The following is a 17,751-nucleotide window of genomic DNA, read 5'->3' as shown; positions in this document are numbered from 1 at the left end:
TGATAACCAGTCGTGGTGCACTAGCTGAAACGAGAAATAGCCCAATGGCCCCACCGACGAGGATCGATCCCACACCGACTGCACATCGGGCATCACCCCTTGATTTTGTAGATAACGGAGTGCCAGTCTCGTGGTACCTTCTGGTAACCTGAATTACTTATGAACATATTTCTATACCTGTTTACGACATACTAGTAGTTACAAATTTATTTTTCATTTAAATGTCCTTAGGGATTGTTTTTGTGGGTTTTTTGTTTTGTTTTTGAGGTGTGTGTGTGTGTGTGTGTGGGGGGGGGTGATGGTTCAAATAGGTACTGACATACTATTACTTTCAACAGCCATATTTAAAAAAAACCACCTATCAGTGTGATAGTTTGGATTATTTAATTTTGTGATATCACATTTTACTGAACAAATTATTCCAAAACCTACACATCTAAAATACTCTTAATTGATACATGTGCATTTCTCCTTAGTTCTATTTAAAAGCTTTTGAGAATCCCATGTTTATTGTATACATCACTAACTGTGAGATACTGAGAAAATAAGGAAAATCTTTAAATTAAAATATTTTATTACCTTTAAAGGTCTTTATTTTACATGAAAATAACTGTTGCAAAGGTTAATCTCTAGAATGGTTTCTTGTAATTATTTAATTTGTTATGCTATCATTTCCACCTGTATATTTACATGTAGTATATTCAAAAGAAAAACCAAGAAAAAACAAATATATACTTGTATACACATATTTACACATATACAATATATATATATCAATCAATTTCTTTCTGACTGACTGACTGGTCGACTTATAAATAGTCCACTGTCCATTTTTTTAAATTTTATTTTATTTTACAATTGCCCATAAACTACATGGAATCGGTTTTTAAACATAACACGTATAAAATGGTTGTTTCACGTGTTGGTTTATCTTGTCCCAGAAATGAATAGTGATCCATTTGATACATTGTCTGTGGTCACCCTACTGAAGTTCTTGTAGCATTTTCTGGCACATCATCAAGCACCTTGGGACATGAAAGCATCCTGGAATTAAAGACCGTATCAAGCATTAGATTTCAGTTGATAATTTGTTTGCTTTCCTGATTATGCCACGGCTGATCTGAGAATATACTGAGCCATAATAGAAACGTGAATCAATAAAAATTTAATACTCTGTCAGGGCTTTGGGGCAGGACGTAGCCCAGTGGTAAAGTGTTCGCTTGATGCGCGGTCGGTCTGTGATCGATCCCCGTTGGTGGGCCCATTGGGCTAGTTCTCGCTCCAGCCAATGCACCACGACTGATATATCAAAGGCCGTGGTATGTGCTATCCTGTCAATGAAATGGTGCATATAAAAGATCCCTTGCTGCTGATCGAAAAGAGTAGCCCATGAAGTGGCGACAGAGGGTTTCCTCTCTCAATATCTGTGGTCCGTAACCATATGTCTGACGCCATATAACCGTAAATAAAATGTGTTGAGTGCGTCGTTAAATAAAACATTTCCTTCCTTCTGTCAGGGCTCATTTGTATACAAAGTGGCAAGAACGTTTCGTCTCTGGCTAATACAATATTCATTAAATTAACCACATTTCAATAATTTTTAAGAAGATACTATCATATTTCTAAAAATTGGCTAAACCAAAATTTGTTCCAGTGTGAGCCCTGCTCTGTATATAATCCCTGTTTGCAAATAATCATACATAATATTAATTAAAACAGAAACTTTCTTCCTTTTAAATGTGTACTAGTTCGAAATTGTTAAATTTTAGCGTTTTGCCTATTTGAAACTGCTGCCTAAAACATATATATTTCCAAAAATAGCTCTACCAGTGAGAACCTGCAGTTGGTTGTACGTAGATGCTGAGCAGGTTCTCATTGGTATAGATAATTTTGTATATTACATGTATGTTACATTGCGTGCCATTTTAAAAGTAAACTATGTATCAAAATGAAAATTCAACCATCCATACATATTATAATAAATTATTTGGTGCATACTTTTTTTTGTGTGTGTCTTTTTTTTTTTTTTTTTTTTGTTTGTTGTTGGGTGAGTTTTTTGGGAGGAGGGAGGGGGGTGCGTTATCGCCCGATATATATATTTAATTTCATCCCACTTGTTACTATTGATATTTTGGTAATTCATGTTGTCATTTTTATAAAAGAAAAAAGTATTTTGAGGTAACTTTCATGTGTTCAAAATGTTTGCAAAACGGTTTATTGTGGTTAGCGTTAGCTTTGAATGAAAACAACTGGTATATTTCAAGTCGTGTCAATATTACATGTTACATGTCTTATGAATAGCCATGTTTAATATCTCAAGTGAAAATACAAAAGTATTTTTGTTTTTAATCCACTATTATACAAAAAGAAAGAAAGAAAACTTGTAACACGTCTTTAAAAGAACAGTTAAGACACATTTAAGTTTTTGTTTTATGTATCTATCGCTAACTACTGAGGGATAATTTGATTTGACAGATTTACAAACATTGGGTACCTTTCCACGGTCCTCCCTTGAAATTGTGTGTGACTTGTCCTTGTCGATTAAGGTACCCATGCCATTCGCCGTTAACATAGTCTACAAACTAGAAATTGAAAATTAAGAGTAAAAGTAAAGCTTACATAAAAGTGTTTCTTTACAAATGGAATTCTAATAGTGCATTAAAAAATTATGATATTTGTAAAGTACGTTTGCCGTATGCAAAATATTGCCAAGTTAGTCAAACGGTTTGAAAATTCCAAGATAGTTGCGATTGGAAAATAAAACTGATTATCAGTAGTAATTATCAAATTTGTGTGAACAAACTGCATATATATAATGGACTTAACTCGAATGTGCAAGTATAACAAAACCCACCAGCCACTGATCGTCCAATGATCTCTCGCCCCCGCCCCCACCCTCTCCCCCTCCCCCTAATGAATGCTCACTAATTGCAATATTGAAATACAGGGCCGTACCCTGATCAAAATTCTGGGTTTGGGGGGTCACTATTTTTTTATAAACAAATGAAACATACAAATTAAACCCTGAGATGTGTGCTATTTTTTGAAGTAAAAAAAAAAGAAGAGAATCTCAGTGGGGGGGGGGGGAGGGGAGGCAACTGCCCCCTTCCCTCCTGGAGGGTATGGCCCTGAACTATTGTTTTGCCCAAAACTATTATATATTTGAGGTAGAAAACGTTTAGAGGAGAAATTATTCAGGGGCCTAATTCACTACACTTTTGTAATTACAATTTCGTAACTGCAATGCAAAAAGACGATACACAACGTTGTCCAAGAGAGGACCGGCGTCGTGGCAGGCCATCGGTCTACAGGCTGGTAGGTACTGGGTTCGGATCCCAGTTGAGGCATGGAATTTTTAATCCAAATAACGACTCCAAACCCTGAGTGAGTGCCCTGCAAGGCACAATGGGTAGGTGTAAACCACTTGCACCGACCAGTGATCCATAACTGATTCAACAAAGGCCATGGTTTGTGCTATCCTGCCTGTGGGAAGCGCAAATAAAAGATCCCTTGCTGCCTGTCGTAAAAGAGTATCCTATGTGGCGACAGCGGGTTTCCTCTAAAAAAATATGTGTGGTCCTTAACCATATGTCTGATGCCATATAACCGTAAATAAAATGTGTTGAGTGCGTCGTCAAATAAAACACTTCTTTCTTTGTCCAAGAGAGCTTTTTGAATTGGGCGACTTATTATTTAGTAGTAAATGTTTAAAATAAAAATATACATATACGGAGAGGACTCTTGAACAATTTGTGACATTTTGCATGGGCGTACATAGGATTTTGAAAAGGGGGGTTCCAATACATAGGATTTTGAAAAGGGGGGTTCCAAAATAGATTGCAGAGATATTGGGCATATATTTCTATGTTGAGTAAATATAATAATGTCAGATATATTAAATTATAAAAAAAGCGATTTCGGGGGGGGGGGGTTCGGTCGAACCCATCGAACCCCCCCCCCCCCCCCCCCCCCCCCTATGCACGCCGATGTTTTGTGATGTTAAAATCTTCAGATGTTTAATAACGTGCATACATGATTCGTTAGCTCCAGATTTCCATGAAGGTGCGTCGATTTTGTTAAATGTTTAATATAGATATAACAGTTTTAGGTGTTCCAGGATTCACTGTAGTCTGTATGTTAGACGAAAGCTTATACTACGAATATCCTTTACAACGCTATTCACCGAGGAACACATGAACACATTACAGTTTTTAGAAGGTGTCAATAGTATATAATAGGTTGAGAATTTGATTGGTGGTGTGCTTAATCTTACGTGTGAGTAGCTCCAGTCTAAAACCTTGGCAAATCTCTGCAAATGTTCAATATCGCCTGTCTCTTTGTACGGCATCAGGAACGAAATGAGAGCCTCATTGTGCGGCCACCAGAGTTTCATGTCCCATTCTAGCTGAGTAGGGGACAACCCTTCAACATCGACAAAATAGACGATCCCGCCGTGCTTTTCGTCCCAGCCTCGATCGAAGGAGTTCACCATAAACTTGTTGATTGCTGTAGTTTTCAGTTGTTCGTCGTTCGTTTTAACGGCGTGCTTCAGAAGAAACCAACCAGCTTCAATGGCATGACCTAGACATGAATACATAATCATCTTTTGCGTTGGTTATTTTGTTTGTTTCAAATGTGCTTGAACTGTAATTACATATATATACATATATAATGATCCCCTACACTATACATACATTGTATTTATCGGTAGTGGAACAGGAGGTTGTTCAACAGTAACTTTTCTTATTTGTAAATCGAAACCTCCACCTCCATGATGGTGGACACTGGATTGTTCACCATGACTGGCATATTAAAAGCTGTGGTAAGCGTTGTTGTGTGTGTGCCTAAACCTTAATTAGAAATATAGGAACGTAAGTAGTGTTTGGTGTCATGCTCCTCTCTCTCTCTCTCTCTCTCTCTCTCTCTCTCTCTCTCTCTCTCTCTCTCTCTCTCTCTCTCTCTCTCTCTCTCTCTCTCTCTCTCTCTTTTCACACTAAGCAGTATAATCTATTATTTACGCCAGATCCATCCTACATAGTATTTCGATTATCGTATTGGAGACACGGGTGTAGTTGGGCGCAAAAATACTGTATAATACGTCTCTGATTACAAGGTAAACTACCTGGGTTCATAAGGCGACCCGCGCTTCCTGTCAACTCGGTTCCAACTAGTGACACGTTTTCCAAGACAGCTGTTCCATTACGCTAGAAACCAATATTAATAATTAGTATTGGAGAGTAGCAAACCGTTCAGGCGGCATGTTGTTAAAATTATGTGTGAACATGAAGCTATTAAACTAGACATACAATAGAAGAAAATAGTATAACACACTGTATGACAACGTATAATTAGCAAATGCTTGCTACCCGAACGTGAAGCTATTAACCTAGACATACAATAGAAGAAAATAGTATAACACACTGTATGACAACGTATAATTAGCAAATGCTTGCTACCCGAACATGAAGCTATTAAACTAGACATACAATAGAAGAAAATAGTATAACACACTGTATGACAACGTATAATTATCAAATGCTTGCTACCCGAACGTAAAACAGACAAAAACTTTTTTTTTAAAACCTGATAATGTTTTAGTGTCTGCTACCCGAGCGTATAACACCAACGGTTAATTTGCAAGTGTTCGCTACCCAAGCGTAAAACACCAACGACTAATTTGCAAGTGTGCGTCCATCATAAAACACTAATATTATTAATACGATGTAATTTGCAAGCGTCTGTTACATGAGGCTTGACGCGAATAACAGACAATTTGCAAAATTGCAAGTCTTTGCTACCTGAGCGTAAAACAATCAACGGATAATTTGTAAGCTTTTTCTACCTGAACGTAAAACGCGAATAACATATAATGTGTAGGCATTTGCTCCCTGAGCGTAAAACACTAACAATAGACAATTTGCAAGTGAGCGTAAAACACGATCAATGGGTAATTTGATAGCGTTTTCTACCTGAGTGTAAAAACGCGAACAACAAACAATAAATTATGAAAATGTTTGAACCTGTAAACTGAGCGGAAAACACTGACAACAAACAATTTACAGTTTTTAATTTTAATTTTTTTTTTTTTTTACCTGGACGTGAGGCAGGATCTGTTTAATACACCAGTCTGCAGTCGCGGCACATGTTGAGGACAAGGAGGAGTCCATTGATTCCATTTGGCCATTAACGCAAAAGAGCATCATGGGAACTGCCAGTTGGTTTATGGGTTCGTGTCCAGGTAACTTGGGACCTGTTAATTCGCTGTCGTCTTGCTGTACCCAGAAGATGATTTTTTCAAAAATGTTTATTGCTTCGTCCTGAAAGAAAATCATCATTTTCACAAAGCTTTTTGAAACAGAGGAGCTAGAGACAGATAGAGAGACAGACAGACGCGGGGGGAGGAGGAGGAGAGAGAGAGAGAGAGAGAGAGAGAGAGAGAGAGAGAGAGAGAGAGAGAGATATGAGATTTTTGCTTTCATATGGCCAATGTTTGTTATAAGGAAAATTATTAAAATATATACAGCATGAACTAAGAAAAGGACCCCTTTCCTTTAATATTATACGCCATGCACGCCTATGACACTAATACTATTAAGTTTTAACTTTATTAACCAACTTTATATTATACTAGAAAACCAAAAAGACATCTGGTCACAAAGGAGTTATTTTGTACGTTCAAAAATAGTGACATTTGTAGATCGGTCAAACCTATTTCTAGTTTCCACGTTTGTTGTGCCTATATATATATATATGATGTTACCCAGGCATTAAAGGGGCATTCCTGAGTTTGCTCCATTGTAAGATGTTTCCGACTAATAAAATATTTCTACGATTAAACTTACATATTAAATATATTTTCTTGTTTAGAATATCAGTGTCTGTATATTCAATATGTTTCTGGTCGTCTTAATATTTGTAAGAAGCCCAAACTGGATTTTGTCTTCAAATAATTTCGTACGTACGAAAACACTATATTTTAGGAAATAAAATGAAATTTAACCTAGTACAAATATTAGAACGATCAGAAACATGTTTAATATACAGCCACTAATATTGTATGCAGAAAAATATATTTGATATGTAATTACAATCGTTAAAAAGTCTCTGTTAGTCGATAACGTCTTAAAAATTGCAGCAAACTCGTGAATGTCTCTTTAATATTAATAGAGTATTTTGCATTTTTAAATTACCCTTTAAACCAAATTGCCGCCTTTCTTCTCAGGCAAGATCTAGTGAGATGACTATACCTTGTATATCTGTGTTTTAGTAGCCTTGTAAAGCTCCGACATGGCCATCGCGTAAAAACACTCCGAGAAGATTGTTTTCTGGATTTTGATAGTCTTCCCGTCTCTAGTCAGGCTAAGACAACACCTCATAGATTTCGGATCTTTCACAAATTTCATAATGAAATCACCACCTGTGGAAGTCATATTTAATTCCAGGGTGAATAAAGAAATCATTTGTTATGTTTAGGATTATGATTAATCTAGTTTTATTATTATTATTTTTAATTTAATACATTTTAAAATTTTTAATCATGCATTGAGATGAACATTCACGTGTGCAACTATAAACCAATTCAAGTTGCATTGTTTGTGAGAGATGGTTTAAACATAAATTCGTAACGCTGAACTACACACATTTATAAGTTGACGCTGTACTTCGCGGTGGGAAAATTTAAAAACTTATATATTTCGACAAAGTTAAGATGAGACAACCATCACATCATTTTGTATTTCAAGGGTCGGTGTGCACAAATTAAAAAATTTTAACCGGAAAATCACTGGGTACCTATTGATTTGCGGTTTTTTTTAAAAAAAGAACAGTAATGAAAGAACACCACGCGCCCATACACGCGTATACACGTCAAACTTATACAGTCAAATTTTTCATCGCCATGTGTGATATTTGACAATTTTCCCGTAATCAGCCGAAGTTTACCGATTAACGTTTATTAATGGAAGTATCGCAATTTCTGATTGGCCGCATTTTGAAGGAATTCCCTTCGGTGACATCCAACAACCAATGAGAATATCTTACACTTCACAATATAAGTATTCAGCTAGACTCGTAAATTTCCGTAACCATCGGAAACCAGTCAAGTTGTTTGTACCCGCGATGTATCGTACGGTCACACGTTTTCGTCGACACACACGTTTCTGATCGTTCACATTTGTAATTGCAATAGTGCGAGAATGTGCGAACACTATGTCACCCACAAGCGAAAACGAACACGGAAACTGCTTTGTTCCGAGAGAAAAAATTAAATACATTTGTCATTTTAAAATAAGCTTAGGACTCCACTGATGAAAGTTTTCCGAACATCGGTTATGCGAAATAAATTTCATAACCGAGCAGAACGAAACGATCGTTCGTGCAATTTGTGCAGGCCTGCACTGGGTATTGCTGCGTACGGTAATCCAGTAATGAAAAACACACGCGCCCACACACGCGCGCGCGCACACACACACAAACAACAACAACAAAAAAACAGACTCGTAAATGTCCATGCAAATAGATCACCAAGTCTTTTCGAGCTTCTAACTATTCTGCCAACAACAAAACAATAATCACTGTCATTTAAAAGAAGCCTAGGCCCACTGATGACATCCCAGTTATCAAAGCAGGGAAAGGAGTTCATTAATGATCACATATATATATACATGTGTATAGTTTTTTTTTAGTTTTTTTTGTTATTGGGTGTTTGTTTGTTTGTTTTTGTTTTTTCTTCTTTTTTTTTTTGGGGGGGGGGGGGGATTGTTGGGTGTGTGTGTGGTTTTTCTTCGTTAAAACACATAATTATTTCTATGTTTTATGTATATAAGTTGTATATATTGTAGCTACCATAACACATTTCATGTTCATACCTTGTTTTGCTGCAGTTAATATGTCCTCTTTTTGATAACCCTCTACCTCATTGTAGATTCTGGCGTACGTCCACACCTGAAACACACGTATCATATATATATATATATATATATATATATATATATATATATATATATATATATAAATGTACAATAATTCAAAATTTTAGTGAAAATAATAAATTTAAATATTTATATCTTTATAAGTTAATAGTTATAAAACCAAATCACACTCCAATTATTAAAGTTACATTATCTGGTTACCATATTATAACATCATGTACAAATGTGAAATACAAGCTCAAATGCACTTTTAAAAACAGTCGTGTGTGTTCGCTATGAACGGATATCGTCAAACGTATACGCTTGATTCGTCGCCTGTGCCGCCATAGCTCGGCAAAGCACAAACAACAGCCTGTTGTCAGTTTCAGTTAACACGTGCGTTTGCCGATTTCAAATTGTAGGGTTCGTCTCAAAAAATAAAAAAGAAATCTTGCGCTGTAGTTAAAACCGGTTTGATCTTGAAAACGTATTATCGACAGTCGTACCTTCCTATTTCAGAATTGATATTTTATAAAGTGTTAGTAGAACTTTCAAAGTTTAGTTTGTATACTAGTAACACATTAATCATGTATATATTTTTAAAATAAAATATACTAAAGTAGACAATGAACTTCTTAATTTTACGTGTTAAAATCGACACATTCAAATAAATATTATTTCGTTTGGAAAGGGTAAAGTTGAGGGGGGGGGGGGGGGTTGTTTAACGACATCATAGATGAAGCATATTGATTTAATAATCATCCGACCCCATACAACCGTAAATAAAATGTGTTGAGTGCGTCGCTAAATAAAACATATCCTATCCTTCCTTCCATCTGCTGTTGGATGTCTAACATTTGTTCATAATCTTAGAGAGGAATCGGGTGCATGTGCAGAGGGAGGGTATTGGAGGTCGAAACCGTTACTTGCCCAAGCTTAAAAAAAATTGAAATGTATTTTTGTGGGGAACATGGCCCCATATAAACTTCGCTTAACACAGTCTATAACCCCAGCCCCGCTGAAATCCCTGCACACGCGCCTTGGAAACCCCTACATTTTTCTTTAGCAAGGGATTGTTTATATGTACCATCCCACAGACAGGATATCACATACCATGGTCTTTTTATATACCCGCCGATGGGGATCGATCCTAGACTGACCGCACATTTTCAAAAAAACACCTTTTTAGGTCTAAGTAATGAATAAAAATAACATATAGTCTTGAAAAATGTTACGTAAATCGAACACAGTACCCTCTTCCTCTACCCCTAGAGCGTCACGTAATTAGTAACACACCCTTACATGTAACGCGTATGCCAACAGCTGGCCACTGTCGAAATTTCAAGGCAAATCCCCCACTCACCGACCCCTGGAAAGGCATTGTACCATATCTCTATGGATATAAATATGTTTTGGAGATATGAGACGACCCCTCAATCAAGACAGTTAAATTTGTTCAAAAATTGCGAAATCTCACGTGATCTCTTGTTGGGGAATTCTATACTTGTGATAAGCCAATGAAAACCGAGATTGGTACGAGCCCGTCAAAAGTGTTCCACTTTCAAAATCATGGCTTTGTTTTTGACCTGGATAAGCCAGCGTAGTGAAACCAATGCGGAGTGCGGCGTAATATATGCACTAAACGTAACTGGATTTTCTGTTCTATATGCTTAAATAATAAAAATATTTCTGGGAATGTAGTTTAAATTTTTCACTGATATCTAATTAACTGGCAAAGTGTACTCAAAATTCAATACTTAGAGAAAATAATTGGTTTGCAGTAAGTGATCGGACACAATTCTCAACTTTGTTTTTCGCTACTTCTAGTTATGTTGTCCCTGAACTTTTGTTTGCGGCACATGCATCATGCAAAAGGTTCTACATCGCATACTAGTACATCAATCTAATTTTAATCAGATTGACTAGTACATGTACCTGTCTGCTGAGCAGCCAGCCATATTTGTTTTCATCATATATTTTGCCATCTTCACACAGACACGAGAAAAATCCCCTATAAATATAGAGAAATATTTTCAAAATCAGTTCAGACTTCTTTTACTGTCCCGCTAGTTAATCATGCAGGCCTACGGTCGTGGCAACTACACCACTCATACACTTGCTATTATCAATAACAGCTTTCTCATTCACAATATACCACGCATGTACACACGCACAATTCAATTCAATTCAATTCAATTTATTGCATATTACCAAACAAATTGGTGTTAGCAAACAGATAAAAACAAACAAACATACAACATCAATAACAACAACAACAATTAATAATAATAACAATATTAATGTACAGGCCAGACTAAGAAACAAAATTTGTATTATATTTGTATGAATAAAATTACTATATGTAATAATAAAGTATATTATAAAAATAAAATGGTTAAAGTACTTGGAAATAATTAAATTAAATTACTGCCCCACTGATAGCTGAACTTTACGTTTAGAAATACAGCCATGGTCATGGTAAGTTTTTCACGTGCGTATATGCCACGAAAGCTTCACGCACGCCTGTCACAGGCTTAATCTCTGACTTTCGCCAGTGACTAAGTCTGGGCAACGAGGGGGCTAAGTTTGAGGTGGGCAGAATTTGGAATAAACAAATTTAGTGGTCGGTCAAAAACCTAAGTCCTAAAGAGAATAACCTGCTGTATCCTACACATGTTTGGACTGAGAAATTAAATCCAAAAGTATTTTTGAATGCTCGGCCTAAAAGGTTTTAAGGTGATTTGAGCAATTGAACGGGCGCCAAAGTAAAGTGCGTTGGACTGTTTACAAAGAAATAAACATAAGAATTTTGAACCGCGGCCGAACATTTTTAAAGTCCAACTAAGCCCAAAAAGGAGATTACCTGTCCTAGGAAAGGTTGGCCTACGGCGAGCTGAGGACCGGTGTCACACGCAGGGACGGAAGCAGCTGACGTCTTGTGACCAAGTCTTTGAGGACAACTTCGTAGCCGGCGCCGCAGATTGTCGTGACGATTCGATGGATAGTGTTGTTGTCCATTTCTGTCAGTAGAATCGCTTGGCGGTAGATCTTCTGGCGCCGTTGGGTCACGATGAGTCCCCTCCTGTTCTCTTGTAGCCTGATTGTGTGGAGCTCATAGTAGCATTCGTCTGGTAATGGTCGCACCAACAACATCCACATGCGGCTCAATGGGAGCGGCCTGTAAAGTCTACCGCTGCATCGGAGCAGGCATGGTCGTAGACGTAGAGACTGGAGACGGCGGCGGCGACTGGGCCATGGCGGTGTCCAGCAAGCCGTACTTAGTGTCAGAGGGCGTCTCAGCCGGTGGCTCGTCTTCCTCTTCGGCGAAGTAGTGGGGGGCGGCGACGCAGAAGGGACCGCCGCCCGCTTTGGTCTCCCCTGAGCCGCCCCTAGCGCACGTTCCTTCTTCCTTCCTCCTCTTCTCGTCCTCTTCTTAGAGTCTGCGTCCCCGTACACCATCCGTGACCCGATGTACGCAACGCGAAACTCTAAAAGCATTCCGAAACTTGCCATAAGTCCCCCCAGTTGGGGGGGGGGGGGGGGAGTTGGGAGCGCACGGTGAAACGTCCAGCTTCGTAGCGATCAATCAGCGGAATGAGAAATACAGCCGTCAATAAATGTTAATACAGTTTACATAATGACCGACAACTGAAGATAATTGGGATCAGTAATGGAGTATCCTGGTCTGGTCTGATCTGGTGTTAGGGTTTAACGTGCACAGTCAGAGCAAGCTGTTGTAGCGCACGCCTGCCATGGACGCAGGTGTCAACCCTAGTCCGGAGGGACGCAGTAAGTGGTTTTTTTTTTACCCCGTGCACTAATGTTGACTGATGCCAGCCCTGGCAAGTGCAAGAGATCACCAGCAGCCCACCCAGGGTCGGAAGCGGGCGGGGGCACGAAGCAGGCGGGGGCACTCGTGGTACTATTGAATTTTGAATGTCCCATAGGATTAAAAGTAAAAAGTAAAGTTTGTTTTATTTAATGACGCCACTAGAGCACATTGATTTTTTTATCTTATCATCGGCTATTGGACGTCAAACATATGGTCATTCTGACAGGGTTTTTTTTTAGAGGAAACCAGCATGAGGCAGACGAATTTCCCAAGATTTATTTTATTTTTCCCATGACTCTGATATTTATTTTACAGGTCTGGGTTTTCCTCGGCGTTTTTTCCTCTCTGGCTACGCCCCAGTAGTGCGATTTCATCAGTAGCTATGCAATCGGGTATTTTCTAATAGGCATTCGTATCGTATGACGACATAACCGTAACAGTATCCACCACCCCCATCCCCTCCCTCCCGTTGCTTTGGCCCACTTAGTCCATATGTTACTATATATAGCATCACCAAACCACACACTCTTACCCGTGTTCAGAATCGTGTGAATGGTCCAACCAGAACTTGATGCATCTGTGAAGATCATTGGTTACTGTTTCCAAAAACTCGGGTAGTCTTTCTTTTACGTTTGACATGATCCTTAATTATTGCCTTCGAAACACCACCAGTTTCGGTCAGATAGTGACTTCTTACTAGCTTATCTAACATGTGCACAGTTTCGATTGAATGTGTCCTAGTTTTTCTGTATTAAAGATCCAGTCTCACTAATATCTGTGCATACAGACTGGATCGTCATTTTATATATATATATAACAAAGGCTGTGGTATGTACTATCCTGTCTGTGGAATGGTGCATATAAAAGATCCCTTGCTGCTAATCGAAAAGAGTAGCCCATGAAATGGCGACAGCGGGTTTCCTGTCTCAATATCTTTGTCTGACGCCATATAACCGTAAATAAAATGTGTTGAGTGCGTCGTTAAATAAAACATTTACTTCTTCTTCCATATAACCGTGAATAAAATGTGTTGAGTGCGTCGTTACATAAAACATGTCCTTCGTTCCTTAAATAGTAGTTCGCTTTTTGTATAGCTTTAACAAGCGAACTGTACATTCTGTTTCCGCTATATCAGTGTCTGAAGGTGGAATGCGTCTGGCCTATTTAGTAGTACAATATTATACTAAAGATACCGATCCTTTTTATTAAGCATTGTAAATTACTGTCCAATAGAGCCAATTCCCCATCAAATTACAGATTACTTACTTGCTTCATTAAGTTGTCAGTCCAATGTATTTGTGATCATCGTGTTCTTTGTAGTAACTGCTAAAGCATTTTGTACGAAACAGAAAAGTCGAGCCCTTCGGAACCAGAGGTTTATGACCCCCTCGAGGACGAAAATGCAATGTTTTTGTTTTTTTATCCTACTCTACTCAAAGGTACAAATATTGCTTGTAACCCCCTCCCCCAACACACACCTGGCCTACTATGTAAACTGCGCTCCCACCCCACTAGAGATTGTGTCCCCAGATATTGTTCCCCCGGGCCTGAAAGGTACGTACATGTACCTCGGAAACTACAGGGTCAGTGACTTTAACGATCTTTTGTGTGTTGCCGCTGCAATTGAAGATAGGCGATATTATTAAAAGCTGTAGAACTTTGTGCTTAACTTTATACGCAGTAACATATTACGTTACATGATTGGAAAGTGGAGCATATCAATTGTGCTTACATATTGGCTGCAGATGTTCGCTGAAACAGCCATATACGAATTGAATCTGACCGATAAAACTATTAAATACTATTTAATATAGATCTGTGTAAAATACAAAAGAGTCCCTTGCTTGAAACATTCATCTGTGCACGCAATTTATGGAAGCTGTAGAAATGTTTTTGGCGGCTGTATTGCAGAGGAAGACCCTAGGGTGGTACCAGGGGACCCGTCCTCCCTAAATACATGTATATTCAAGTGTCTCTTTTCTCTGACCTTTAAACAAAATGTTCTATCTCATCGTCCATTGCTTGGCGTGGTGGGGTAGTTTGTATGGCTCAGTACTCAGAGCTGTACCAGCGGGAGCTTCAGCGCCGGGCCTGGTGTTTATAAAACGTTTAGAGTCTATATTCTGGTGCAAAATATATATTAAAATTGTCTTAAAAAACTATCTAAAAATGCCAACGTTTCGTTCAAAAGCTTTAAACTTCCTCAGGGGAATAAAACACAAATGAAATAAAGTTAAAAACAGAGTCTATATTCTAAACGTTTTATAAGCACGAGTCCAGATATAGTCCAAGCGCCAGGGGGTTGTTTATTTAACCGAACAGATCCAAAAGGTCTGAGGGCAAAAATACCCTGATATATCTAGTTTATGGAATAGGAGTTCTTAGTTGTCAAATCTATTCTGATTAAAAAAAAAAAGATGTTTTCAATGATAGTGTTGAAATCTGCGCGATGAAGGAATTGGGGGTAGGGATAACTAAAATGTCTGTAGTTCGGTCAATATACTAGGTATAATAACAAATGACCCTATCAACGCTACTGGTCTCTACTATCTATTCATAAACTTTCAAACAAGGTAAATATTTATTTATTGGTCAAGCTTCTCTCTCATTTCTGTAAAATGTGATTTATTAAATCTTTTAAACTATTTTGGTATACTTTCTGTGTACATGGAAGAGGAGAACAATAGAAAACGTTAACTGGTTCCGACATATCATATATATATATATATATATATATATATATATATATATATATATATATATATATATATATATATATATATATATATATAATGACACGATTTCATATAACAGCTTGTCTCAATCTAATTAAAATTAGCTCCACTATTACATGTGGATCTAACACCAGCCAGTTGGAGCTCATGTCCACCAATCAAAACCTTACTTGCAGAATCCTGCCAGTGATTTAAAACTAACAACACTGCGTAGTCCCCAATGTCCAGGTAACATTTCGTCTGTAAATAATAATTTAAATATTGACCAATCCACTTCGCTTTTTATAACGTTATTTGGGAGCATACAAATTCTAAAAATACCGGGCGAGTCTATTTTAGTGGCCGCAGTACAGCGAACCATACCAATACGTTCGGGGTGGGTTATTAGTCTTCAATTTTACATTAAAAATTATTTATTTATTTATAAAAAACCCAAAACCAAATCAGTCTTCAGTTTCACATTACAAATTATTTATTTTATAAAATAAAACATGTTTTAAGGCATTCGTAATTCACACGAAATATGTCGTATACCCTCAGGATAATTCGGAATGTTTTCAAATTATTTTTAAATCACTGGCAGGATTCTGCAAGTCAGGTTTTGATTGGTGGACATGAGCTCCAACTGGCTGGTGTTAGATCCACATGTAATAGTGAAGCTAATTTTAATGAGATTGCAGCTTGTCTGAATTTCCAATATTTAAAGCGACATTCCTTAGTTTGCTGCATTGTAAGATGTTTTCGACTAATAAAATATTTCTACGGTTAAACTTACATATTAAATATATTTTCTTGTTTAGAATATCAGTGTCTGTATATTCAATTTGTTTCTAGTCGTCTTAATATTTGTAAGAAGCCAAAACTGGATTTTATCTTGAAATAATTTCGTACGTACGAAAAAACAAAAACAATTGGTGGAATAAAATGAAATTTAACCTAGTACAAATATTACAACGATCAGAAACACATTTAATATACAGCCACTAATATTTTATGCAGAAAAAATATATTTGATACGCAATTATAATCGTTAAACAGTCTCTGTTAGTCGATAACATCTTAAAAATTGCAGCAAACTCAGGAATGTCCCTTTAAGGGTAGGGAAAACATAATGCCACATACCTCTGAAAGTTTTTAAAATATGATTATATATTACCACTCCAATTAAAGGTGATAACGTGAGGCAATCATTGATCTGCATTTCTACACGGTTGGTTGATTAATTAGGTCACCAGAGGTCAAAAGGTCACAATGTTTAACCTAAGCTTAAAACTGGTCCATTTTCTTTGGTGAGACTTATTTCTGTAAAATGTGATTTATCACGTTTTTAAACAGTTTTTGTATACTTCTAGTCAAATAGAAGAGGAAAACATATTTAGTCAAATGGTTCCGACTTAAAATATATAGGCCCTAATGGCACGATTTTTGTGATATGACGGTTTTTGTAAATTTACAACATTTAGAGGTAGTGAAAACATAATGCAATATAACTCTAAAAGTTTTAATGGTATGATTTTATAGTACCACCCAAATTGAAGGTAGTAGCATGAAGTAATCATTGATGTGCATTTCTAGATAGTTGGTTGATTAATGAGGTTAGAAGAGGTCAAAAGGTCATACTTTGTTTTTAAGTAACGCCTAAAATTTGATTTTCTTTGGTCAAACTTCTCTCTTATTTCTATGAAATGTGGTTTATTACGTCTTGGCAAATAGAGGAGAAAAACAACAGGTTTAGTTAACTGGTTCCGATATAAAATATATAATGGCATGATTTTTGTTATATGGAAGTTTGTCAGAATTTCTTATATTTAAGGGTAGGGGAAACATAATGATATATGAATCTAAAAGTTTTAATGGTAGGTTTATACATCACGCCACAAATTGAAGATAAGAGCATGAAGTAATCACTGATGTTCATTGCTACATGATTGGTTGATTAATATGTGCCGGGGGTCTAGTTTTTGGCGAGCGAAGTTATAGAGGGGGTCCTTATGCTCCCCCGGAAAATATATGGGGTAGGGGGTGCAGGATCATGAGAATGGAAAAAAATTGCTTAAGCGAAGGGAGTTTCGACCCCCTAAAACCACACTCGACACACGTGCCTGACTATGCACATGGCAATGCGATATATAGTACTAGTAATGAAACATAAATCGTCGGGAAAATATTTAGTCGTCTGGCTAACAGCACCTATCCAAAGCACCAGCTGTTGTTTGGCTTCCGACTATGAAATAACGAACACGTCCGAAAATTGCCGATGTTATTATATAGTCGT

General features: G+C 37.3%; 1 protein-coding gene across 1 annotated transcript; it reads right to left on the bottom strand.

Annotated features, from left to right (window-relative positions):
- Nucleotides 1-826: 826 nt before the first annotated feature.
- On the bottom strand, nucleotides 827-13,413 carry LOC121368897 (N-acylglucosamine 2-epimerase-like). The gene is made up of 11 exons (XM_041493655.1): nucleotides 13,274-13,413; nucleotides 12,719-12,831; nucleotides 11,797-12,397; nucleotides 10,845-10,920; nucleotides 8,868-8,943; nucleotides 7,248-7,417; nucleotides 6,093-6,317; nucleotides 5,123-5,204; nucleotides 4,274-4,581; nucleotides 2,495-2,582; nucleotides 827-1,044 (listed from the first exon to the last, which is right to left on the bottom strand). Exons 1-11 carry the CDS (start codon nucleotides 13,378-13,380, stop codon nucleotides 983-985), a joined length of 1,908 nt encoding a protein of 635 aa, XP_041349589.1. The 5' UTR covers nucleotides 13,381-13,413; the 3' UTR covers nucleotides 827-982.
- Between the last annotated feature and the right edge of the window lie 4,338 nt (nucleotides 13,414-17,751).

Source organism: Gigantopelta aegis, chromosome 3 (genome assembly GCF_016097555.1).
Source record: "Gigantopelta aegis isolate Gae_Host chromosome 3, Gae_host_genome, whole genome shotgun sequence".
NCBI lineage: Eukaryota > Metazoa > Mollusca > Gastropoda > Neomphalida > Peltospiridae > Gigantopelta > Gigantopelta aegis.
This window is presented reverse-complemented; position numbering and strand designations above follow the sequence as displayed.